Source organism: Zingiber officinale, chromosome 3B (assembly GCF_018446385.1).
Source record: "Zingiber officinale cultivar Zhangliang chromosome 3B, Zo_v1.1, whole genome shotgun sequence".
Taxonomy (NCBI): Eukaryota; Viridiplantae; Streptophyta; class Magnoliopsida; order Zingiberales; family Zingiberaceae; genus Zingiber; species Zingiber officinale.
In genome coordinates, this window is record NC_055991.1 from 10,159,636 (window position 1) to 10,186,973 (window position 27,338).

At 34.5% G+C, this 27,338-nt stretch overlaps 1 protein-coding gene, 1 long non-coding RNA gene, 2 other non-coding genes and 1 pseudogene across 6 annotated transcripts; 2 read left to right on the plus strand and 3 right to left on the minus strand.

The window, feature by feature from the left end:
* Positions 1–1,092: 1,092 nt before the first annotated feature.
* LOC122055856 lies at positions 1,093–3,797 on the plus strand. The gene is made up of 2 exons (XR_006132940.1): positions 1,093–1,246; positions 2,019–3,797. It is a non-coding gene; the product is annotated as an uncharacterized LOC122055856 (long non-coding RNA).
* On the plus strand, positions 2,771–2,920 carry LOC121968980. Its single transcript, XR_006108481.1, has one exon. It is a non-coding gene; the product is annotated as a small nucleolar RNA snoR135 (small nucleolar RNA).
* Positions 3,798–6,468: 2,671 nt separating the features above from the next.
* Positions 6,469–6,573, minus strand: LOC121968743. Its single transcript, XR_006108282.1, has one exon. It is a non-coding gene; the product is annotated as a U6 spliceosomal RNA (small nuclear RNA).
* Positions 6,574–12,868: 6,295 nt separating this feature from the next.
* On the minus strand, positions 12,869–15,822 carry LOC122055857 (squalene monooxygenase SE1-like). 3 transcript variants are annotated; one of them, XM_042617519.1, is made up of 8 exons: positions 15,573–15,822; positions 14,978–15,089; positions 14,608–14,782; positions 14,334–14,505; positions 13,992–14,210; positions 13,636–13,911; positions 13,276–13,509; positions 12,869–13,177 (listed from the first exon to the last, which is right to left on the minus strand). In XM_042617519.1, the coding sequence occupies exons 1-8, from the start codon at positions 15,783–15,785 to the stop codon at positions 13,073–13,075; spliced, it is 1,506 nt and encodes a 501-aa protein (XP_042473453.1). In that variant the 5' UTR covers positions 15,786–15,822; the 3' UTR covers positions 12,869–13,072. The 3 variants fall into 3 exon arrangements, with proteins under 3 accessions (XP_042473453.1, XP_042473454.1, XP_042473455.1); XM_042617520.1 differs by lacking the exon at positions 12,869–13,177 and having other exon boundaries at positions 13,303–13,523; XM_042617521.1 differs by lacking the exon at positions 12,869–13,177 and having other exon boundaries at positions 13,411–13,547.
* An 8,326-nt stretch (positions 15,823–24,148) lies between these two features.
* Positions 24,149–26,393, minus strand: LOC121968067 (annotated as a pseudogene).
* Positions 26,394–27,338: the final 945 nt, after the last annotated feature.

The window sequence follows — 27,338 nt, forward strand, 5'->3', positions numbered from 1 at the left end:
CTCATATAATGATCCATGATACTTTCTCATGGCGGGTCATTCAGTATACATTCTCCAATGCATACACATGTGTCAACTTGATATCTCTATATCCATGACTTGTAAGATCAAGTCATCGAGTTGACCTACATACTAGTCTCGTCACATTAACATTGTCCCTGAATGTTAATACTTAACTAGGAATGATTAAGAGTAGTGTTCTCTATATCATCTCACTATCGATTCAACCAATCGATTGATATAAATAAAAACCTTCTACTCAAGGACGCTATTATACTTAGTTATTTGGCACCAATACAAGTAAGTATAATAACCATAAATAAATATCTTTATTTATATACAAGAATATGATACAACGAGTCCATACAACAATCATCATATGATTGACTCTAGGGCTCTAACTAACAACCTCCTCGTCGGCACTGCCTCCTCCACAAACCACCGTACCATCTCCATTGTTGTTGCTCATCGTCATGTCCTCTTCATCCTAGAATATTGTTCGGAGTTGATCGTCGGAGCCGTCAGCGCCAGAGTTGTCTCCATCTGCAAGCTACCGCTGTCGCTCATCCCACCAAACTGGATGGAAAACAAACCTCCTCCGCCAGCTACTGCCTCCTCCTCAAGCTACCGTCATCGTCGTCTCATTCAACCAATCTATTGTCGATGCAGAACAAGTCATCCTTTCGTGCACCCCTCCCTGCGTCTGCTCCAAGCTTAACGACTGCCTACCCTCCTTCACGCGCAAAACCTAGAGGGCAATTTTGAAAATTTTTTATTGTTAATCTCATTACGAAGAAAAATCCTAAGCTTTATAAGGAAATCAGATTCCCCTTTTATTGATGTTTTAAAAAATGAATATATGAATTTAATAAAATATTTTTTTATTTTAAATTATATATTTTAAATAAAGAAATTCCAAAGTAACAATAAAAAGTAAGAATAACTTATTATTTAAATTAAATAGAAATTTTTATTGATAATCTTACATAAATGATCAGTTATCTAGAATAATTCCAACTAAATCACCTTAAATATTTAATTTAAACTGATAAGATATATCCGCGAGGACCGTGACTTTACGCACCCAAACGCAAGCCGCTTAATCGTAGACGTCGTCGAACCTTCCAGAAGCAACCTAGGGCACTCAAGCGGGCCATAAAAACCCCAGAGCAGGCGTAGCGAAACGCATCGGAGGTTAGTCTTTAGCGCCGCAATCGTGGTTCTTCTGCGTCCGTCCACGAACATGGTGATTATTCCTTCCATGGTTCCTGGTTGATCTCCATTCTTATTTTCTGGATCTCGATTCTAGCAGTTTCCACCATCATTTTCCGTCGATATTCTTGTTTCCGCAATTTTGTTTGTTTTTTTTGTCCAATTTAAATCGGTGGCATTGTCGAATTCATCCTTATTTTTCGTCGATGGCCCTTTTATTGATTTCGACTTTAGCGCTTGGTAATCCTTTTTCTTAAGCGATCTCTATTCTGCTTTCGGAGATCTCGATTCCAGTGCTTCTTTCATCATTTTCCGTTGGTCTTCTAGTTCTAATATATCGTTCACTTTATTTTTGGAGCACTGAGAGGTTCAGAATCTAAGGCGTACCCTTTAGCTGATGTACAGTTAACTGTACCAATACTAGATCTGATTCAGCAAGCTCCTAACAACACTAGATCTGATTTAAATCGGCGGCAATATCGGGTCCATCCATATGCTTTGTTGATTTCGATTTTATCGCTGATAACCCTTGTTCTTCGGCAATTTATATTCTGCTTCTGAAGGTCTGGATTCCTTCATCATTACCTGTCGATCCTCTAGTTCTCACGTTTTGTTCGTTTTTATCTCTGGAGCATTTTGGCTGTAAATCTAATGCATAACCTTTGGCTGACGCCCAGTAGACTATAATACTACTAGATTTGAGTTGCCAAGCTGCTAACTATAAGAAACTAAAGAAAAGACGCTAATGAAGGCTTGTAAATTGTAATCCCCATTTTGTAATTTTATTTTGCCCTTCTCTGTTTTAGCTTTCCAGTTGCACGTATCTATTTGGTGTGTCTTGTCTGGTACCAGCGACTAATACTTTGAGCCGGGGGATTTGGTAGTTTGCTTACTGCCATGGCTGCTAATACTTTTCCAGCCTTTAGCCTTATTTTTTACACAATGCTTTTTGTCGCAATGGACCATGTCTCTTGTGTTTATTTTTCTCATAAGATTTCTTTCTTGAAAGAATTGTAAAGTTTAATTTCAACAAGATTTTTCACTTGGTTTTGGGCTTTGATGAATTCAATGCAACTGAAGGCGGAATAATGTATAAACGTAATGCTTTTTTATAATTGCGTTTCATTGCAAATAGGTAGTTGGGTTGTACTGTAATTTTTAATTTGTTTCTTGATACCTTCACATTCCAACTCAAGAAACATCATTCATTATTGTTAGTTCGACTTTATTTTTGATATTTTTGGTTGTTATTTTTGTTGAATTTGGTTTGTGTTTTTAGATGCATGCTTAAGTCATTTAAGTATTTGAAATTGATTAACATAGATACAAGCCCATTTTTGTTGTACCAATAACTAAGTGTCTTGTTTTCAATTATTATTTATTTGCTTCAATATTTCGTATGATTAATTTAATAAGATTCTCAATAATTATTATTTATTTGCTTCAATATTTCGTATGCTTAATTTAATAAGATTCTCAATCTGTGATGATACTATGCAATAAATGAAGGATAGTGTGAATGGGTGTAACTATTCTTTTACAATCCATGTCTTGTTCAAATGCAGGATAGTGTGTATCGACTGAATGCTTATTTACAATGCATTTTCTGTCGAAAGTGTTTCCTGCAAGAGCAATCTGGGGCAAATGGGCAGTTGGGACAAACCCTAATTTTTGATCGGGTGTCTCGACAATCATTTTCCTCATATGCCTTACTACCAACATCATTGGTTTTTGTTTGTTCTTTTTGTCTTATGTTTCTTCACTTTTAAGTGACGCAAGACAGATTACCATTTGGTTCAATTTCAATGAAAATCTTCATCTGTTTTTGCTGATTTGAGGCAATATAGGCAGGTTTATGATGCTTTGTTACGAGTCTTCCCTGCTAGTGGTTTTTTTTGGGGGGAAATGGGCAATTGGGATGAAACATTTTCAGGATAATTGTTTCACGATAATTTTTTTGGAGCACAATTGATTATTGCCTCTAGTTTTGGTCTTTGATATTTCTTTTCAGCAAGTGAGTTTCCAATGCATCTTTTTGGCAAACTGTTGTATTCTTAGTATGATCTTGAGTGGCAACCCCAGTTAGATACACCTCCTTTTCACTCGTTGCTTTCTCATCACTTGCATGTCTCGATTTTATTGTTTCTCCGGGTTGGCATTAGCTTAGTGATTTGTGCAACAGAAGGCTGGAAAGTGTGGCGTGATGTTCATCTACAATGCATTTGTAGCCGAAAGTGCTTCTGCAATAGTAATTTCTGGGACAAATGGACAGTTGGAACTAATTCTAATTTCTATGCGGTTGGCACAATCATTTTCCTTACCTCAACATTAGTGTTTCTTACATTTGGGCTTGCTAAGGTATATGTCTGAGACCATGGATTGAATGGTTAAGTAGAACATACCTGGCCGACCTAGATGTGATACTCCATTTTCCTCCTGCATACCCTCAAGTGGATATGTGATTTTGATGTTTAGACTATTCAACCAACACTAACCATATTTGTAAAATTCCATATGCTCTCTTGGTTTCTATTATAGTAATTTGCTTATACATTATAAATTATTCTAATATTTTAAGAGTTCAATTGCAACCATGGACTTCATCTCTTTAATGCAAAGTTGGTTAAGGCCGTCTTACAATAGATTTTCTCCGGAGCTTTAGATTTGTTGAATTCTCTGTATGCTGCTCAACAAAAATCTATTAGAGGCCCAATATTAGTAGCAGAAGGAAAGCATATTGGCAGCCTGCATTTGCGGAAACATATGTCTGGGCAGTTAGTTGATCACGGGTTCCCTATCACCAACCCATTAGCGGCTTAATAATATTAAAATATAAAGCTGTTTTCTATAGTGGTACAATTGTAGCACGTCTATACCAATCTATTAGAACTATTCGGATCAATTTATTAATCCGTCTGACGAAATAATATTGTGATTATTTGGTTTTGTTAATGATTTAATTTTGTATTTAGCTTTCCATTTGAATATTTTGTTCGGAAATTGAATAAGGAATTAATATATATTTTATAATTTTTTAGTATAATATTTGGAATGAGTAAGTTTTTTTTCTTATGTTATAAGAAATTATTTTATAAAATTTGGAACTTATTTATTTGTAAATATAAATTATTTAAAGTTTATTTATTTAAAGAAAATTAAAAATTTGAAATGAAAAGAAAATTGATTTAATTGGTATTTGGCAAATAATCTGAATTAATTTTGGGTAATTTGATTTAGTTGATAGTTAATTTAATTTAGTTCTTGTTGAATTTAAAAAATTATAAAATTTGAATAATCCGAATATAATAATTCAAATCGAATCAAATGAACACTACTAATTAGAACATGTAGCATTTCGTTGGGCTACTAGAGGCCGACATGTGCATTGTCTGTATAGTACAAGCCTCCATCAGCCCAGTTAGCTCATTGTAGTGCATTGGTGGTCACACTGCTCACGGAATAAGGACTTGTCCCATTAATCGGCTGTCCGTTTCCTGACCATCAGAAGTCCATTACTCTAGCTCATTGAGGACATTAGAAGACTATTACTAACCCATCAATATTGCCTTACGTGCCCGTGTATGTAGATCGAAGAGGGAAATTACCCTAAGTGAATAACTCGTTCAGATCAGCTGCTGTTTCCATTCCTGAGAGATCCTTGAGCCCAAGTCCAACTCATCCCCAAGATTATTCATTTTTCTATTCTTTTAGTATCAGTATAAAATTAGTTTTCAGAGCATAACTAACTTCCAAATCTTATAAAATTATTTTGCAATAGTAATCTATTTTTACAGCGACTGAAAAGATAATACCCATTTACAACGTGAATAATGCGACATCATAGATCGTCTGAGGCCCATCCAATTCGATTGCTTAATCGGACTATCAGACTGAATGGCTTACCAGATCTAACAATCCATTCAACCTACCGTGGTCCCTCTGACTGTTCAGCCATATAGAAGTCAGTAGAACTCAAAAGATTCAAAAATTGAGCTGGTCACAAGAAACTGTATGACATTATTCTACATTACATAGTAACATATCCAATTGACATAATGTTATATTATAATAATTGTCAGTTCATTGGAGCTGAGCATCATTATTATTCCAGTTAATGGAGTCAGTAGTTAAAGTGTAAAATGCTGAGTTCTAAAATCCTGAATGTCTAACAATCTTAAAACTCTATATATTTTAAAGATATAGACCCAGATTCATCTCAACAGACACATTTGTAGTTACCTTCCGACTCTTTATCTTGTCAGAGTAGATCGACGACGAATTTCCTAGCAATTATGACATTTGGCCAAATACGTAAGCACAATCTCAGTTTGATGGAGGAATTCTGCAATATGCAGGAACAATGACAGGGAAGAACATTTGCCTAATCCCTTCCGCCTTTATGATAAGGGAAATTATACCTGATGCACTCTGGAATCAAAGAGGAAGGATAAGTGTGGCTACATTGATCGATTGTGGAAGTTTATTACTTACAAAAATCAATCTAGCTCCAATACACAAATTTTCGACCGAGGGAAATGGTAAAAGCAGCCGACCAACCCCATAGGTCACATTCAGGACCACTTCCTTAATCATCAAGAAATGATTCTTCTCATTGAAAAAAACAAAATATTTTAGGCAAAAGTAATCCACCTAAAAAGGAGGCGGCACACAAAATGCTAAAAGTTTCTCAAATGGGAAGAAAGATAGGGAAATCGCTCCCATTCCTGTGGGTTCTCGGTATCGAAAAATTCCAAACAAAAAAAAATCCCTAAAATCGAATAGAGAAGCGAAGAAACGTCTCACCTTTCCAAACGTCTCACCTTTCATAAGCATTGATGACTTTAAAATTTTAATCAATTTAATTTTGTTCATTTTGAATGGCCTTCTTAATTTATTTATATTTTTAAATCTTTTAAGTTTTTAAAGTTGATCCGTGAATTTTAACTAAAAGTCATTTAGTCCAATTTTATTTAAAATTTACCTAGACGATCCCTTAAATTTATTTATTTTATATTTTAGAATATTAATAAAAATTAAAAAATATATATTTAATAATTATCTTTTCCCCCTGTTTTAATAGCTAGTTATAAAAGGAAAAAAGGTAAGTGGAAAAAAATAAGAAAAATAAAAAACCATCTTAGAGCTAGAGCTGCTTTGATCTCAAAGTAGCACTAAAGTTTTAAACTTTTGATATAATATATATTTGAAGGTAGACATCTCAGATTAGACCACACTAATAATTTTCTTGTATTATCTTAAAATTGATATGATTTCTCGATTTATGTATGTCATATCTTGTGCAGGGCCATGCTAATCTTGTATGTATCGTTTCAATTTTATCGAGGAAATGATAGTAAAGATGGAGGGACCAAATCTAAGCAAAGAATTTCATCATGTACTTACTAATTTGGATTTTAATATTTACCTTCCTTCCTATGACTTCGATTTTAGAGTTACATATATTTTTTTATTATCTTAAAATTTTATAATTTCAAAATCTTTCAAGTCATTAATAAATTTTGTTCAAAATTTATTGACTTAGATACGTTAGTTCAATTAAATTTTTTTTAGTACGTCTTTCCATTCCCTTGAACCTTATAATGCTCTAAAAATCTTGACATATGACCGCTATCAATTTAAAGAAATTATTTAAAAAAATAATTTTCGTTACTTTCGGGGTTACGAGTCCAGAGTTGTGTTGGTACAATCCTCTTTGGACATGATTGACCAGTTTGATTTACTTCAAGTTTGTTAAGAGAGGATTGGATACTTGTCTAAAAAATTTTTGACTAGAGGTTAGAAAATGAAAAATCTTAACTGGATATTAGGTAATGGAAAAGCTCTAATGTGTGATGCTAGGTAATAAAAGTTCTAGCGGAACTAATCATTGAAGATCTAGTTGAGAACTAGGCAGTGGAAGTCCTAGTGGTGCTAGCAAGGGAAAAGTCCAAGTAGGTCAAAGGTTGACCGGACATTTGGTGATCGAAACTCTAATGGGAGTTGGCACAAGATGAAAAGTTAAAAGTTGATCGGACACTTGGTGATCCGAAGTCCAATGGAAGTTCAGCTCAGGAAGATACGTAAGATAGCCGACGCTCAGTAAGGAGCAGCAGGACGCTAAAGGAGACCGGATAGCTTATCTGAACGGGGGAGAGTCTGTTACTATATAGTCATCACAGGGAAGAGCAATTGAGGCCGACAAAGCGGAGGAGTTCCGGCTGAACGGCTACCCCGCTCGGCCAAGCAACGGGAACTGACCAGGGACGAAGCATAGGAGTATCGGTAGAGCGACTACCCCGCTCAACCAAGCAACGGGTTCACTGTAGTATCTCTCAGCATCCTTTTGAGTGATAGTGCCGCTAACATGAGATATGGTCAGCAGACAGATCATACGGCTGAAGTTTCTATTGTCTTATCAGGGATATCCATATCCTGTTAAGGTATGATGTCAGATGTACTTTCTTGACAAGTCCTTTCATAGGATATATTAGAGAATATGCCCACGCCTCTAGTGGCTTGTGCGTCGCCTACCAGGGTTCTATATAAAGGGGATCCATCATCGGCGGAGGTATGCTTGGTGATTGTTTGCGCTAATCCTACTGTTGCTCCACTTCTTTTACAGTTCCGGTAATTGATTTGAGCGTCAGAGGACCAACACCAGAGACTCTTTTCCTGACTCGATACTGACGTTTCTTATTTTACATAGCGGAGTATAGTCAACGAAGACGTTATATCTCCAACTATCCACCTTTCCATTTTTGAATAGGATCAATACCCATTGAAGACCATTCGAAATGAAGCATCTTGGACTATTTGGTGCTTCATTTCAATGAGCTGATAATAGCTTTAATACCAGTCCATTAATGCTGGTTTTTTCAAGCTTATTAGAGGTCTCCGGCAGTATCATAGTGTAGCACGTCCATTACCAGACAATTAGAAGAACAACTGTATATAGTTTCTATAGGTTACTAATTTCCTCCTCATCGTAAATATATTCTCATCCATAATTTTAACATAATATATTGAGTGTGGTGATTTTTTAACATGAATTAGGTCATATTCATGTTAAAAAATCACCACACTCAATATATTAGATTAAAATTATGGATGAGAACATATTTATGATCAAAAGAAAATTATGAACCCATGGACACTTGTTTCATGAAATTCTGAGATCTCTAGGTCAATATTTAGGACTTTCGATTGATTTTTCTTTTATTTTTCTATTTTTTGAAATCTAGGGCGAATCTTGGATTCATCCCATATTTGGGGACAAATCCAAAATTCGTCCCAGATTCTGGGACGAATCCAAGATTCATCCCATATTTGGGGACAAATCCAAAATTGTCCCAGATTCTGGGACGAATCCAAGATTCGTCCCTAAATCTTGAATGAATCCAAGATTCATCCTAGATTGCAAAAAAAAAAAAAAAAAAAATCAATCGAAAGCTCTAAATATGGATCTAGAAATCTCAAATTTTCATAAAATAAATTTATATGGATTTATAATTTTATCCTGATCATAAATATGTCCTCATTCATAATTTTAACTTAATATATTGACTGTGGTGATTTTTTAACACAAATATGACCTAATTCATTTTTAAAAATTATCACACTTAATATATTAGGTTAAAATTATGGATGAGAACATATTTATGATAAAAAATTCGTTCCAGATTCTGGGACGAATCCAAAATTTGTCCTAGATTTCAAAAACCTAAAAAATAAAAGAAAAATGAATTGGAAGCCCTAAATATAGACCTAGAGATCTCATAACTTTATGAAACAAGTTTCTATGGGTTCATAATTTTCTCCCGTCATAAATATATTCTCATCCATAATTTTAACTTAATATATTGAGTGTGGTGATTTTTTAACACGAATATGACCTAATTTATGTTAAAATATCACCACACTTAATTTATTAGGTTAAATTTCTGGATGATGATATTTTTATTATCAGAACCAAATTAGAAACTTATAAAACTTGTTTTATGAAATTTTGACATCTTTAGGTCGATATTTAGGGCTTTTGAATGATTTTTCTTTATTATTTATTTTTTTTAATTCTGGGACAAATCCTGGATTTGTCTCAGATTTGGGGGATGAATCCTTGATTCGTCCCATATTTGGGGGTGATTTCTGGATTTGTCGCAAATTTATATTTTTTAAAAAAATATTAAGTTTCTGTAACAAATTTTTAATTTGTCACAAAATATGCAACGAATTATTAGTTTGTCGCAGAATTTGCAATGAATCTGATTTTCTTTGCAAAATCGCCAACAAATATTTTATTTATCACAATAATTGGGATCAAAATTTAATTTTGTTGTCAAACTGCAACAAAATGTGGGATGCAATTTAAGTTGTTGCTATTTCTAGGATAAAATTATTTGGTTGCAAAATTAGTGACTAATTTTGGATTTTTTTTTTTGCTAAATTTATTGTTTATTTAGGACGAAAATTATTTGTCATAAAATTTTATCCTTAATTTATTAGGGTGCGTTTAGTTCAAGTTATCATATATAACCTTTGTTATGTGATTACCAGGTAATCACATAACCAAGGTTATGAGGATTAAAACATAACCAAATGTTGTTTGGTTCAACCTAGGTAATGCAACAAAAATTTATTTGTTTGAAGGTTTTAATGAATACCTTAGTTTAATATTTTACCGTATTATCCGCAGTTACAAAATCAACTATACATATTATTATTATTATTATTATTATTATTATTATTTTATTTTTATGTTTTTTTACTTTTCTTTTTCTTGTATATTTTTTTATTTTTTTATGTGTTTTTTTATTTTTTTAATGTTTTTATATTTTTATATTTATATTATTTATTTTTTTACATTTTTTAAATTTTAATTTTTATTTATTTATTTTATTTTTATTTTTTTTATTTTTAACATTTTTAAATTTTTACAAATTTTTTATTTTTAATTTTTAAAAATTTTTAAATTTAAATTTTTTACTTTTTTTTTATTTTTTAAATTATTTATTTTAAAAAACAATAAAATTTTTAAATTTTATAAACATTTTTTTTAAATTTTTTTTTAAATTTTTTTTTACATTTTTTTCTTTTTTTTCATGTTTTTTCTTATCGGAGGGTATTTTTGGTAAAAAATCGTTAATCCCGGAATCAAGAAAAACCTTAGTTTTATAAGATTTTCTGATTCCGGACTGCATGACCCTTTTGCTGACGTGTCGGGTATGGAACATTACTCGGAAATCATCGAATACCTAAACAAATAAATTTTTTTTGATAATCTTCGATGGATAATCAAGATTATTAAGAATAACCTAGAACCAAATACATCTTTAGTATTTTTATGGTAGTATATCATTCGTCATTAGATCTACATGCATGCAGTGCAATCAATCAGAAGCCGACATGCATGCAGTGCATAGTCGGTATCGTACAGTAAAAGCTTCAATAATCGTCTGTACTGTACCATAAAGCCGACATTGGGGTGCATTTTCCCTCAGTGTATCTAGATTGAAGAGAGAAATTACCCTCAGTGAATAACTCGTTCAGATAAGCTGGCGTTCCCACTCTTCACGGATTATCATAACCTTTGTCACAAAAAGTGGTTCACTGCTCAACGTTTCCGTTAATTTATCATTAGATTAATATAAAAAAAAAATTATAAATAATTACTCATCATTAATATAAATAGCTAAGATAAAATTAGTATAATCTTGTGTTCAAGAAACAATCTACTAAAGATTTTTTATCTTTTAGAATTAATCGAATTTAAATATACCGAATTAAATTTATTTATATGTCAAGATGATCTAAATTGATAATCTCAGTTGTCAGTGGAAGTTAATTTTCTGTCAAGTGTTGAACATAGACCACAGATTGACAGAGTGGACAGATCGGTTAAGCGGATCGTGAGGCAGAGCTGACATGTGGCAGAGTTGGTAGATCGGCCGAGTTGGCCCAATGTCCGGGTCGTTGAGAGGTCGAGCAATGGAGACGACTGAATGAGCGAAGCAACGGACCAAATAGTGTGGTTGAGCGAGCAGAGCAACAGAACATACCGATCAAGTTGAGTGGCCAACCAGCAGAACAGCCAACGAGTAGTGCGATCGAGCAGGCAGATCAGCCGAGCGGATAGAGAGGTCGACCGAATGAGCGACCGAGTGAGCATACGGTCAGATGGGCATGTAGCCGAGTGGATGAAGAGGTCGCGCTAACGAAGAGGCCAAGCGAGTGAGCGGCCGAGCGAGTGAGCAGCCGAGCGAGCGTGCAGCCATACGGGAATGCAACCGAGCGGATAAAGAGGTCGAGTGAGTGAGCGGCAGACCGAGCGTACGGTTGGACGGGCGTGCAGCCGAGCGGACGAAGAGGTCAAGAAAGTGAGAGACCGAACGGCGTACGGTTAGACGAGCGTGCAGCCAAGTGAGCATACCGCCGGACGAGCGTGCAGCCGAGTGGACGAAGAGGCTGAGCGAGTGGGAGGGCGAGTGAGTGAGTGGCCGAGCGAGCATACGGCCGGACAGTCATGCAGTCGAGCGGACAAAGAGGCCGAGTAGGGATGGCAATAGGTAGGATTTGGGTAGGATTTTATATCCTCCGTACTCATCCTCATTTATTATATTTATACCCATACACATCCCCATACCCATCGGATATTTAACTTTCATACTCATCCTCATACCCGTCGGAATTTCGGATATCCAAATCCTACCCATCATCCTATTACTCCATACCATTCTCATTTTAAAAAAAAATATTTCAATGTACTTATTAGCTTTTCCTTGTCTCGTGCTCCTTCGATCGGGTGAACATTTTCCGTGGAAAAGAAGATGAGATACGTGTTGATGACCGGATAAAGAGACAAACTAAGTCTTTTTTTCTAAGACGAAAAGCAGGCTAAAGTTTTTTTTCCAATAAAAAATGAGGGTTTAATATATATTTATATATCGGGTATCATGTAGGATATGGGTAGGATTTTACCACATCCGCCTCCATACCCATACCCGAAATACTCATACCCGAATACCAATTTATTATAATCGGGTATAACAATTCTCTCCATATCCTCCTCCATTCGGGTCGAATGTCGGATTACCCATCGGATTCGGGTGAAATTGTTATCTCTAAGGCCGAGGCTTGCAATGGACACAGTTTCCTTGAAACTGATTAGTCCCACCTCCGGTTGTGCTTTGAGGTTTTCTCGGATCGTCTGTTTCCCAAGATACAAGGGTTAATCGTAATGCACACCAAGCACTGATGGTCACGACGAACTAAGAGGTACCCGACTACTACCACAGATAATCCGTCAAGTAAGAGATACATGCCAAAGGAGGAGGCGAATAGAGGTAGAGAGCTTTTACGTGGTTGTATGTTACCTGAGATCGCAACCTCCTTATTTAGAGACTCATACCAATGGATAATATTAATAATCGATTAATGATCATTATTCATCAAACAAACCCTAAACCCTAAAACATCCATATAAATTAACGATCGATTAGTTATCATTATTCACATATATCCAACACCTTGATCCAAGTCCGACGCATACACAAGATCATTCAGTTCCCTAACTCCTCAAAAACCCAAAGTCAATGTACTGGAAAGCCACTCATTTTAGTTCAATGCAAAATACACCGTCAAGTAATCAACAGAATAATAGTGAGACAGAAATGGGATAATATCCCTCCAACACCTTATTTCATTTATTGGAGTCGGTAATTAAAGGGTAAAATGCTAAGAGTTGTAAAATTCTGAATGTCTTAACAATCTTAAAACTTGAGCACAGTTATTAACCTTGTAACTCTAACTCGATGACGAGCTTCCTAGCAATTATGACATTTGGCCAAATAGGTAAACACACATCTCAGTTGGATGGAGGGCCTCTGTAATATTCAGGAACAGTCGCAGGGAAGAACATTTTCCTGATCCCTTCTGCCTTTATGAGAGGGCAAATTATACCTGATGCATTCTGTAATCAAAGAGTATGGACGATGTCAGACGTCGCTCCAATCAAAGAGGAAGGATAAGTGTGGCTACATTGATCGATTGTGAAAGTTTATTACTTACGAAAATCAATCTAGCTCCAATCCACAAATTCTCGAGCGAAGGATATGGCAAAAGCAGCCGACCAACCCCATAGATCACAACAGCAAGGAAGTGAGCCATCAAACTCACAGGACGAGGATTAAGACCGGCGAGTAAGCTGATCGGTCCACTCGAATTAACACCACCGACGCTCAGGTAGTCGAAATAGGCTTGGCGCATTTCTCTCCTAGCTCTGTCAGATGAGGCACGGAATACCTGGTACAAGGCGTCTGACAATGTGTTTATCGTAGAAGCTACCGGCATGCAAAGAAAATGGCAGTGCACAGGGCACAATCAAACAATGAGAGTGACAAGCATATTAAAGTTAGATTCCTTTACTACCTTTCTTAAGGTGTAGAAAGATTCCAGGTATTTGCAAAGAGAAGCTGCATGATGGAGATCAGGGATGGGCCTCAGGAGGTCACGGAGCACAACAATATCGGACAAGGCGACCGTCATTCCGCCTCCGGTAAGTGGGTGACGCATATTAAAAGCATCCCCTAATAGGAGTGCTCCGGGTGTAGGATGTGGAGCGGCCGGCATACTTTTGTTTGGCATAGACCTAAAGCTTCCTTTATCAATGGCCTCAATAAAAGGATCATGCAGTTCAGTCGGAACCTGAATTGATTGATCATAGGAATTACGGTGAGGGAGTAACGCATCATGTATTTATTTCTATTCGTGTAAATCTAAAGTACCTGAGGGGCCACAACAGTCTTCAGGAAATTTTCCATTTCACCATTAGCAACAGACGGTATCTTGTTTCCAGGCACATCGACCAGACAACGAACCTCAGTGCTACTTATTGGGTAAAACAGTGTCACTGAAGGGTCTCCTAAGATTAAATGACCGCGGTTGGGAAATGAAAGCTGACATTTTTCAAGAACCATACCGACAAAGCAAGAAGGCACATCCACCTAAGGAAATAAATAAATTGTTAGAATGATCCTCTAAATGAAAGCTGTAAAGAAGTAGCATGATAAAAAATCAATATACTTATTGGAAAGAACAAAGGGCAGAACTTTGGGTCTTCTTTTTACCTTTGAAGAGCAGAGTGTCCGTCTCAAATTTGAGAAGGCACCATCACATACAATTGTAAGTGGTGCAAAAGCTTTGCACTGCTCTTCGCCAGAATTAGTCTTGTAAACTACTCCCTTGACTGTTCCATTTTCTTCAATCAAGGATGTGACTGTTCCCTGCTCTAGCTGAACACTGGAAGAAGGATTCATGATCTATCGATCACAAAAGTGATACTCTAATAATATTTACTGCATGAACAGATATTCAAAAGTCTACAAATGGAATAGAAATTACTTATGCAAGGAAATTGCTTTCTCTCGCATTCTTTGAACGAAACGCCCATTACGAAAGCTCCTCCCAGCAACATCTTCATGATGTTTCTCCGAAGGGTATGTGAGCTGGGTGCTTTTCTCATCTTTGTAAAGGACATATCCAACGATTCGTTGAGCATCGATTTCATCAACACAGTCTGGCACAAATACCGAGAAGATATGAGAAAGATATTGTGCAAAGCATGCATTGCGAAATTAGTCATTTCATCTAAATGAATGTGAGAATGCAGACAGGGGAAACAAAATGGAGTTTTCAATGTTGATCATTAGGATGTGAGAGCAGCAATCATTGAAATTCATTCAGCAATAATCAACTTGACTAAATGGCTTACCTTCCAGACCCAGCTCTAGCAATTTTAGGTACCCTCCAGGAAGCAAAAGTTCACCAACCATTCTGTCAGGTTCAGACAAATCTCTCTCGATTACATGTACACGTCTACCATCCTGTTAGAGGTAAAAAATTATTCATAACTACGAGACTGGTTTCTATACATTTAATTGACTGACTAAAACCACTGTAATTTCATTATATTCAACATCAGTATAACATTGCTACTATCCTGTATAGAAATATATGATATTAGGTTGTTTCCAGACATATAAATTTGTAGTTTTTTCATAACGTTTCTGTGAAAATTGCGACAAATCCGGAAACATGATTTCCGACCGACAATATTATCACGATCTACTAAGAAGTAGAAGTAGATTTTCTTCACAAAATTCTATTTTTCCCTCCGAAGTGTAGTTATCTACAGTACAAACGATATCAAAGGGTACAACTTCTCGTTCAAAAGGGAAAAATGGTGGAGGAGAAACATAGACAATCAGAACCACTTCCTAAAACATCAAGCAATGATCCTTCTCATCGAAAAATTCCAAACAAAAAAAACCCCTAAAATAGATGAGAGAAGCAAAGAAACGTCTCACCTTTCCAAGCGTGTACGCTAGGGCAGAGCCTGCCACTCCGGCGCCGACGACGATAACGTCAGTGCCAGCGCCACCCTTTCCAGCTCGAATAGAGCAGGAACTCCCGTTTCCGGGGGCCAGATGAGCCTTCCGCCTGCATCCCCGGAACCTTATCAGGAGAAGAAACACTAGGATCAAAGCCGTGACGATGCCCAGGAGGAATTGATCCGCCATTGCCTTTTCCCCAAGAAGAGAAGCCTCCCTGATCCACCATTGCTGTTTCTTGTCCAAATAAATAAGAGTACAGTCACGATATCGTCCTTCGCTCTTATCTTCACCAACCCTGCTCCGCCTTTTGGAATTTGTCGAATGTTTTCATCTTGCTCTAAAGTTTATTATATTTTAAAAAATGCTCCTCCTTTTTTAGTTTTTTGATGATTAAGTCAAAAACTCTAAACGCAATTTTATTATATAAGTTATTGGTCTTCCTTTCTAATAAACTGGATTTTATCTTTCAACCGCTGCAATTTACCCCATAAATTTAATATTATTAAAACAACACAATAAGTTTTTAAAAATAATTTATAACTTATTGTGCAAATTGAAAAAGTTTGACAAACTTGGGACATCAGTGGAAATTACTGAATCCGTCTCGGTTAATCTTCCCTACTTATTATGGTGACCACATATCAAAATGGCAAAATAAAAAAATAAAAAAAAACTCTTAACGGCCAACTACATGCGAGTGGTTTACGAATTGAGATCTTCTGTCTATAAAATTATATATTTTTATATCCTTTATTAATCGGACGGATTAAATTATATTTCAAAGGATACAATACATATTATAAGATCATCATAACTATTCGATCAATGAGAAAACATAGAGACACATTATTTTAGAGACAAATTATCCCAACTCATGTTCCTGCTTTATTTAAAAGCATCTCTTCCTTTGTCTCTTTCAGTTTGTTTTATTTTAAATTCTCTAAATTTTTAGTGTTTCACAATAGTGCTAGGATAAAGATATTTTTTTAGTTTTTTTTTAAATGAGACATTAAACAATAAAATAGAAGGAGACTTTTTTTTCCCAAAAATGTTTAAGTACTGATATTATATCAAGGGAATGTTTCTTTTCTAAAATATCTCTCTTATCTATTTCAATCTAAAATAAAATTTACAAAAGACTTTTTTACTTAAATCAAATCGTATTAAATCGAATGATTAAGTACTTATGTTTTATCAAGACACCTTCCTTTCCTAAAATATTTTTTTAAAGGATTGCGCTAGAGGATAAATAGCATTCGTAATTTTTACATTTATTTAAAAATAATCGTGTAAAATGTAATAGAATATAGATAGAAAAGAAGAGATAATAATATTAATAAGTCCAAAATTTACTTGGTTCGGATTATTTGATGATTTTTATTCTAAGATCCGCATATAAAGGTATTTTCGATGGATAAGTACTATCAATACGAATAAGTTACAAATGTGAATCAGTAATTAAGTACAAGTAACTTAACAATTAAATAATATTGTTATCTCTAGAACCAGACCTCGAATGTAGTCATCGTCGGGACAACTTTTAGGCATCAAAGAGGTGGTTTCTGAGCAGCACGTAAAAGCATATGTTGTTCGGAATATTGTGTTTTAGCCTCTAGTCGAATGCTGCTTTCATAGGTTGTTCCGAGCGCTTGGACCTCCCCCGAGCGCTCGAACTATGATGTAGGTTCGTCTAATCAGCGCGCTCCAACTTGGCATCGAGATAGACTTCGACGTTCTGAGCGCCTAGACAAACTCCGAGCGCCCGAACCAACTTTTTCTAATCACTTCACTTTCTGCAAAATAAAGTTAGTCTAGACAATAAACAATATATATAATATGAATTTGACAGTCTCTGACTGTCCAGTTCTGACTTTAAGTTTCACAGAAACTCTAGGTCTCGATGCCTACTGTTCCCTCTTTGGGGAACACGTCCTCACCTATTTCTCTCAGGAGAAATTATCTTTTACCAAATCTGTCCTTCAGATCATCTGGATTTTTGCTTAACGTTCGAGACTTCAGGACTCTATGTTGAACGCCTGCTCCGCGACCCGTCCGGACTTCCACCTGGTTTGTGACCCTCAGGGTTTTCACCTAGAGTTCTCGACTCTTCGTTGTCTAACCGCAACTAGGACTTTCTATAACCTAGGATTATCACCCCCTAGAACTTAGGGTTACCTCCCCTAGAGTTTCCATCTGCCTATAATCCACTAGAACTTTTGTCTAAGAATCTTTAGGACTTTCCTGTAAACTCATTCACATTTGTTTGAAAATAAATAATATTAACTTTGAACCTATTTATCATAATCAAAATCCAGATTCAATCATCTGATACTCCCCTACACTAACATATTCCTTATGTATTTCAATCTAAAATAAAATTTACAAAAGATTTACTTACTTAAAGCAAATCGTATTAAATCGAATCAAGATAAAAACAAAATTATTCCATTTCGTACCTTATAGGCATTGATGACTTTAAATTTTTAAAATTTGATCAAATTAATGTTGTTCATTTTGAATGACCTCCTTAGTCATGGGTGATCTTAAATAGTTCAATTTTATTTAAAAGTTACCTAGATGATCCCTTACATTTATTTATTTTATATTTTAGAATCTTTAAAAAAATCTTTAATATTTTTTATTTGTTAAATAAAAGAAAAAGTGGGGGAAAATAAGAAAAATTTTAAAAAAAATCATCTTAGAGGTTAGAGCTAGAGCTACTTTGATATCAAAGTAGCACTAAAGTTAACTTTTGAAATAAGGTTAGAGCTAGAGCTACTTTGATCTCAAAGTAGCACTAAAGTTAACTTTTGATATAGTATAATATTTGAAGATAGACATCTCTGATTATAAAGTTTTTAACTTATTTTTTAAAAATAAATTATAAATTAATAAAAGAGGTCATTCAGTTGAACAATATTAATTTGATATAGCTTTTAGATTTAATTAAAATTTTAAAATTATCATTAATTTTTATATAAAAGTCCAAATGAAATAACTATCTTTGTATTTTATTATTTCTCCCTTTATAGTTTTATTTCACTTTTCCATTTTTCTATTATAATTAGATATTAAATAAATAAATAAATGTTTTAGGTTTTTTTTATTAATGTTCTTTTATAATTTTTAATTTTTTCATTAAGGTTCAAAAATAAAAAAAAAACAAAAATATGGATCAATTTACAAGACCATTAGGTATAACAACTTAAATTTAAGTTCTTAAGATCAAAATTTATTACATATTTAAAAAACATAAAATTTTAAAAAATAATAAATTAATTAAATAACTCATTCAAAATGAATAAGATAATTTAATATAGATTTTTTTTAATACCATCAATATCTTTTATATGAAATCCAAAGTATTTAATGAAATAATTTAATTTTTATTTTGACTCGATTTAGTTAAGAAAAACTAGATTATTATTTTAATTTAACATTTATTTTGAGAAAAAATACCTACGTTATTAAAAATTAAAATGCGATGCATCGTTAATAATTTTTAAAATCTCAAAATTTATGTATTCGTTTGGTAAAATGAATAGTGATGAATATTTAATGTGAAATTTATTTATTATAAATTTTGGACAGAATTACAACCGTACTGGACACCTGCGAATCGGTGACATGTTGAAGTTCTGTCAAATCAATATTCATTATGGGGACCTCCGATGGCCTCGCATAGAGCTATCAGATAGAGATAGGCCATTCAGTGGATCGGCCCGTGCCATGTACATAGATTTGACAGAGGGGAGCGTTGATATGTGATTTGGACGGATTGAAAAATTTTCAATTCAACCCCATTTAAATGGATAATTTATTAAAAGATCTACTTAAATTTTTAGATTTATTAAAAAATATATATTATTTTAATATTTATCAAAAAGACATATCTTTTTAAAATGACTTTCCTATTCTACCTCCTTACAAATTTAGTCATTTCTCTTTCTTATCCTTTTTACTATACATGTAACATATTTTCTCTTCCATATCTTATTTTTTTATCTTTTTTTTTAATTTTTTTTTTCAAAACTGTTATAAGAGATCAGACCCATGTTGGACTTGATATCTCTCAATATCAAACACAATGTGAGCCTGATATGAGGAGATATCAGACCTAACAACAGACAAAAAAGGAAAAAGGAAAAAAAAGAAAGAGATTTAGGTTTTTCAAAATCTCTAGTCCACTACTAGGAATATTGAATATAACAATAGAGATCGTATTTAGACTCCTTGTAATTTTAAAAATTCATAGGAACTGAAATAAGTACAATCGGAGCTTTCTAGGTCTATCAGTGAATTTTGACTGAAACCCACTGATCGACCTAGAGACCTCATATTGCAGTCATTTCAGGTGTTGTAGATTTCTAAAATTGTAAGGAGTCCAAATATACTCTCTATTATTATTTTCGACATTCCTAGTAGTGAACCAAAAGTTTTGAAAAACCTAAATCTCTCATTTTTTTTTCTTTTTTTTTTGTTATTGGACCTGATATCTCCCCATATCAGGCCTAACAATGAAAAAAAAGAGATTTAAGTTTTTTAAAACCTTTGGTCCACCATTAGGAATGTCAAAAATAATAATGGAGAGCATATTTGGACTCCTTACAATTTTAGAAATCCACAAGACCTGAAATGACTGCAATCTGAGGTCTCTAGGTCGATCAGTGGGTTTTAGTTAAAATCCACTGATGGACCTAGAGAGTTTCGATTGCACCCATTTCAATTCCTGTGAATTTCTGATGTTGCAAGGATTTCAATTATGTTATCTATTATTTATTTCAATTTCTAAAAGATGTTAAAATATAATAAAAAGAATCAACAAAATAATCCCCAACGTGGGCCTGATATGATTCATATCAGGCCCACGCATGAGAATTTTTGCCAATTCATCATTATTACAATTTTATACCTCCGTAGAAGCTTAAATAAATAATGGATCAGTCTTTGATTTATAGGGTTGTAAAGAATTCAAATATGTTATCTATTAATTATTTCGACTTCTCCAAATGTATTCTAATGTTATTAAAAAATCAACTAAACTCTAAACGTTGTGGGCTTGATATGATTTATATATCAGGCCTATGTTATGCATGCGTGTATGAAAAAAAAAATGGAAAGAGAAGAGCGGAGAGGAAAAATTAGATAGGCTGCATGCATAAGAGAAAGTAAATAGAAGAGAGAGTGAGAAACGATAATGAAAAAAAAGAAGTTAGATTTGTCAGAAGGATAAAATAGAAAATGCACTTAAAAAGGTGTATTCTTTGGTAAATACCAAAGTAATATACGTTTTTTTGATAAATTTAGATCTCTAAATGCGCTCTTTAGTAAATTGCCGAAATGGATTACGTAACCAACTTATGGAGCATTAAAAAAATTCTTCTAAAAAAACTCTTCTAGACGATACGTATAAGGTGTTTTTACATAAAATTTTAAGATAAAAAATTGATATATTATTATGTATACTAATAATTAGTAGTTATCCATAATTTACTTTTTCCGTGTTAGTCTAGAAGTAAATTGATGGCTGGGACGAGTAAACCATCTTTTACCACATAAAAAAAAAATCATATCTTCAGTGTTTTAATGAGGTATATCTAGAAATAGATATTTTAAATGTAAGTGAACATAAACAAACGAGTACTTACATTTGATAAAAAAAAATTATTTTTATTTTAAAATTATAATAAAAATAATAATAAATTAATATAAAACTTATTTTACATGTATTTTTCAACCTGCAAGACAACTCAAGTCTGCCACAAGCCAATTCGTACAGATCACGAGCCTAGGCGGGTTGGCCCGTTTTGGATTAGATTGATAAAATTCTAACCCAATCTATTTAAATTATTTAGTAAGGGACCAACCTAATAGATCCAGTTTAAATTGACGACTCTAACAACATGCACCCCATGTAAGAATGTTCTCTCTCATGAAACTTCAAAGAAATCATCTCATTATTATTCATCCATCCCATGTAACTATCCAATTAATTTTGGAAATAGACGGTCATTCAACCATGAGTAAATTCAAAAACACTCACGGTAAAACTACACATTAACAAAACTATGCATGTAGGAAGAATTAAAAAAACTACACATTAACAAAACTTTTCCGGTCATTCCAAATTAATCGGATCATAAGTCATAATCAAAGATAATATATGATATCAATTTTTAAGTGATTTATAAAAGTGAACATATTTTACCTAGTTCGTAAAAGTGAATAATAATTATGAATAGTAAAAAATAACAATAATTATGAACAGTAATGATAAATAGTAATGATAAATAATAAAAATGTATAGTAAAAAATGAATAATACTTGTAAACAGTAAAAAGTGAATTGTAATTAAACGCTAATTGCTAAAACTAATATATTTTTCTTTTTACATTTTATTGTTATGGTACAAATTTTACCTTCATTTTTATGGGTCTTATAATGAATTTTCAATAGCTCGTGTATATATTTGAGAAGGAAAGATGAAAGTTAGGGGGCGTTTAGTTTTTTCCTAGGAATAGGAATCGGAATGGAAATCATTGTATTGTGAAATGGGAATGGGTATGAGCATGGATATCACTCTTAAAAGCAATGTTTGGTTAATTGTATATCTTCTATCGGAATAAATCAAAGTTTCCTTTTTTACCCTTAAAGGAAAATAAGAGAAAAAATTAGATGTGGGAGAAAGATGAATGTGAGAGAAAAATATGATGAAAGAGAATGATAAGAGAGAATGTATTATGAGAGAGAAAGTGTGATAAGAAAGAATGAAGAGAGAGAAAGTGTGATGAGAGAAAATGAAAAAAAAAATGTGATTGGAGAGAGCATGATGAGAGAAAATATGATGTGAGAGAAAGTATGATAGGAGAGGATGAAGAGAGAGAAAATATAGTGAGAAAAAAATGAGGAGAGAGTGTGTCATGAGAGAGATTGAGGAGAGATAAAGTATGGTGAGAGAAAAAGAGAACAGTGAATATGATGGGAGAGATTGAGGAGAGAAAGTATGATGAGAGAGAAAGTATAATGAGAGAGAAAGTGTGTTGAGGAAAAAAGAAGTAAGTGTGATAAGAGAGATTGAGGAGAGAGAAAGTATGATGAGAGAGAAAGTATGATGAGAAAAAAAAAGAGTGTGATGGGAGAGATTGAGGAGAGAGAAAGTATGATGAGAGAGAAAGTGTGATGAGGAAAAAAAGAAGAAAGAGAATGCGATGGAAGAGATTGAGGAAAGAGAAAGTATGATGAGAGAGAAAGTGTAATGAGAAAAAAAGAGGAAATAGAGTGTGATAGGAGAGAGAAAGTGTGTGATAAAATGATGAGAGAGAAACTATAATGAGAGAGAATAAGGAGAGATAAGCGATATGAAAGAAAAAATAAATAAATATATTTTGATATTTGATATTAATGGAGAAAATTTTAGTTTTAAGTCAAGGGTATTTTTGGAATAAGGTAATATTTTGATTGATGAAAATAGGGTAATGACTCATTGAAGGGGGGTACATGGGAATGAGTTATTACCCAATTTCAAGGATTCATTCCCTTATTTGTATTCCTATTCCTATAATCCAAACATTAACAATGAGAATCAATGATTCTCATTCTCATTCCCCACTCCTATTACCCTAAACCAAACACCCCCTTAAAAGATAAATGAATGCACATATATATGGTAGTTTTCTCATTTACAATTGAATTACCTCGACCTTATCACTCACTATAGCTTTCTCATCGGAAAAATAAATCTCTTCCATCCTTTAATCATTTGGTAGTTGACTATCAACGGATCCTATAACTTATCTCTTTTATATAATTTAGGAACAGATTACAAAAGACACTTGAAATGAACATAATCATCTTTTACTACATCGTAATTTTTCCCCAATAATTTCTACTCATGTCTCCATTTTAGTGTGATTCTTCTTTGGCTTTAGCTCGATGATTTGTGCAACTGAAGGCAGGAAAGTATGAATGGGTGCAATGCTCATCTACAATGCATTTCTAGCAGAAAGTGTTTAATCTCCTGCAATAGTACTGATTTCTGGGGCACATGGGCAGTTGTGACTACCTCTAATTTTTATGCAGTTGTTTGTCTCAATAATCGATCATTTTCCTCATAGTTCAACTCTGTTTTCAGCTCATGTAACCTCGACTAAATATGAGATTTTGATGTTTAGATTAGATTCAACCGACACTAACCATATTTGTAAAATTCCATTAAAGCTTGTTTTTTCAACCACTGTAGCACGTCCATTACTAGCCCATTAGAAGAACAGCTGAAGCATATAACCTTGATCCCGAATTCAACGCATACACAAGATCATTCAGTTTCCTAACTCCTCAAACACCCAAAGTCAATGTACTGGATAATGAGATAGAAATCAGATATCACTTCATTGGAGCTGAGAACCGTTAATGGAGTCGGTAATTAAAAGGTAAAATGCTAAGAGTTCTAAAATTCTGAATGTCTTAACAATCTTAAAACTCTTTAAGATATTTTAAAGATATAGCCCCAGATTCAGTTCAACAGACATTTTTTTTTTGAGTTTGAGCACAATTATTAACCTTCTGACTCTTTAACTCGTCAGAGTAGATCGAACTTCCTAGAAATTATGACATTTGGCCAAATAGGTAAACACATCTCAGTTGGATGGAGGACCTCTGTAATATGCAGGAACAGTTGCAGGGAAGAACATTTGTCTGATCCCTTCCGCCTTTATGATAGGGAAGATTATACCTGATGCATTCTGGAATCAAAGAGGAAGATTAAGTGTGGCTACATTGATCGATTTGCAAAGTTTATTACTTACACAAATCAATCTAGCTCCAATCCACAAATTCTCGAGCGAAGGAAATGGCAAAAGCAGCTGACCAACCCCATAGATCACAATAGCAAGGAAGTGAGCCATCAAACTCATAGGACGAGGATTAAGGCCGGAGAGTAAGCGGATCGGTCCATTCGAATAAACACCTACAATGCTCAGGTAGTCGAAACAGGCTTGGCGCATTTCGCTCCTACCTCTGTCAGATGAGGCACGAAATATCTTGTACAAGGCGTATGCCAAAGTGTTTATCGTAGAAGCCATCGGCTGCAAAAGAAAACTCGATCTTTCAAAACGTGCAACAAAATGACAGTGACTAGCATATTAACGTAAGAATCCTTTACTACTTTTCTTAAGGTGTAGAAGGATTCCAGGTATTTGCAAAGAGAAGCTGCATGATGGAGATCAGGGATGGGCCTCAGGAGGTCACGAAGCACAACAATATCGGACAAGCCGACCGTCATTCCGCCTCCGGTAAGTGAGTGGCGCATATTAAAAGCATCCCCTAACAAGAGTGCTCCGGGGGTAGGATGTGGAGCGGCCGGCATACTTTTGTTTGGCACAGACCTAAAGCTTCCTTTATCAATGGCCTCAATAAAAGGATCATGCAGTTCAGTCGGAACCTGAATTGATTGATCACAGGAATTACGATGAGGGAGTAGCGCATCATGTATTTATTTCTATTCGTGTAAATCTGAAGTACCTGAGGAGCCACAGTAGTCTTCAGGAAATTTGACATTTCACCGGTAGCAACAGACGGTATCTTGTTTCCAGGCACATCGACCAGACAACGAACCTCAGTACTACTTATTGGGTAAAACAGAATGATTGAAGGGTCTCCTAAGATGATATGGGCCGTAGTTGGAAAATGGAAGCTGACAATCTTTAAGAACCATACCGACACAGCAAGAAGGCACATCCACCTAAGGAAATTAATAAATAAATAAATAAATTGTTAGAATGATCGATATGAAAACGAAAAATAAATCTAAACGAAGAGCTTTGGGTCTTCTTTTTACCTTTGGAGAGCAGAGTGTTCGTCTCAAATTTGAGAAGGCACCGTCACATACAATTGTAAGTGGTGCATAAGCTTCCCGCTGCTCTTCGCCAGAATTAGTCTTGTAAACAACTCCCTCGATTGATCCATTTTTTTCAATAAGGAAGTGACTGTTCCCTGCTCCAACTGAACACTGGAAGAAGGATTCGTGATCCATCGATCTCAAAAGTGATACTCTAACAATATTTACTGCATGAATGACAGATATTCAAAAGTCTCTACAAACGGAATAGAAATTAGTTATGCAAGGAAATTGCTCTCTCTCGCATCCTTTGGACGAAACGCCCATTACGAAAGCTCCTCCCGGCAACATCTTCATGATGTTTCTCCAGGGGGTATGTGAGCCTGGTGCTTTTCCTATCTTTGAAAAGGGCATAACCAACGACTCGTTGAGCATCGATTTCATCAACACAGTCTGGGAAAAACACCGGGAAAGATGGTATGAGCTTTCAATGTTCAATTGGAGTTTTCAATGTCGATAATCATTATTGAAATTCAATCAACAATAATCAACTTGATGGCTTACCTTCGAGGCCCAGCTCTAGCAATTTTAGGTACCCTCCTGGATGCAAAATTTCACCAACAATTCTGTCAGGTTCAGACAAATCTCTCTCGATTACATGTACACGTCTACCATCCTGTTAAAGGTAACATGAATCATAACTAGGAGAAGCAAAAATCGAAGAGAGCAGCAAAGAAACGTCTCACCTTCCCAAGCATGTACGCTAGGGCAGAACCTGCCACTCCGGCGCCGACGATGATAACGCCCGTGCCAGTGCCACCCTTTCCAGCTAGAATAGAACGGGAACTCCCGTTTCCGGGGGCCAGATGAGCCTTCTGCCTGCATCCGCGGAACCTTATCAGGAGAAGAAACACCATGATCGAAGCCGTGACGATGCCCGGGAGGAATTGATCCGCCATTGCCTTCTCGTCTAGAAGAGAAGCCGCCCTCTCTCTCTCTCTCTCTCTCTAACGCTTGAGCGCGCACTCGTGCGTTTGCGAAGCCGCTTGTTCTCCGTATAAATAAATGTAGAGTGAGGATATTTCGTTTCCTTCTCTCTTGTCTTCACGAGTTTTGCTCCGCCTTCTGAAATTTGTCAAATGTTTTCATCATGCTCTAAAGTTTATAATATCAAAATGGAAATTACTGAATCCGTCTTGTAAATTTTCCCGGCTTACTAGGGTGGCCAATATCAAAATGAAAAAAAAAACAGGGGTATATATATTTTCTAAACGGCCACTTGCTAGCTGGTCTCATGCTTTGCCATTTGTCTTGCTTTGTAATAATTTTGATTATATTATAATTTAATGGTAGAGTAGAGAGAATTATTTCTACTAAATATTCCTATTTCATTTATATTTATATGATAGGTCAAGTGATATAAAAACTAAAAGAATTCAATAATTTATTAAGCAATAATAAAATCATATTAATCATCTATTATAATATTATCATACTCCTCCAATAATAATAATTAATAGAAAATTTAAATTTCCACACCATGTCCAATTAATTAAAAAGTGAGAGACTTATTGTAATAGGGTAAGAGATCAATTCTCAGTGAACGCATACTTTAAAAAAAAAAATTCGCCCACTCCCTAGTCAACTTAGCAATAGACTATAAGCTGACCTCGTAATTTACCTTCTTTCATATAATTTGGGAATGGAGTGTAAGAATAGCTTAAGATGAGCATAATTACCTTTTATTATAATTACAAAAAATCAAACATTATCTTATTAAAACATTATCAGTAATACTCAGTGAAAAATAGAGTACAATAGTAAATACTCCTTTTAATTTCAATCACTAAAGATCTTGTAACTGATGCATTCCTATTGTGTGCATCAATTTTTTAAATGCCAAC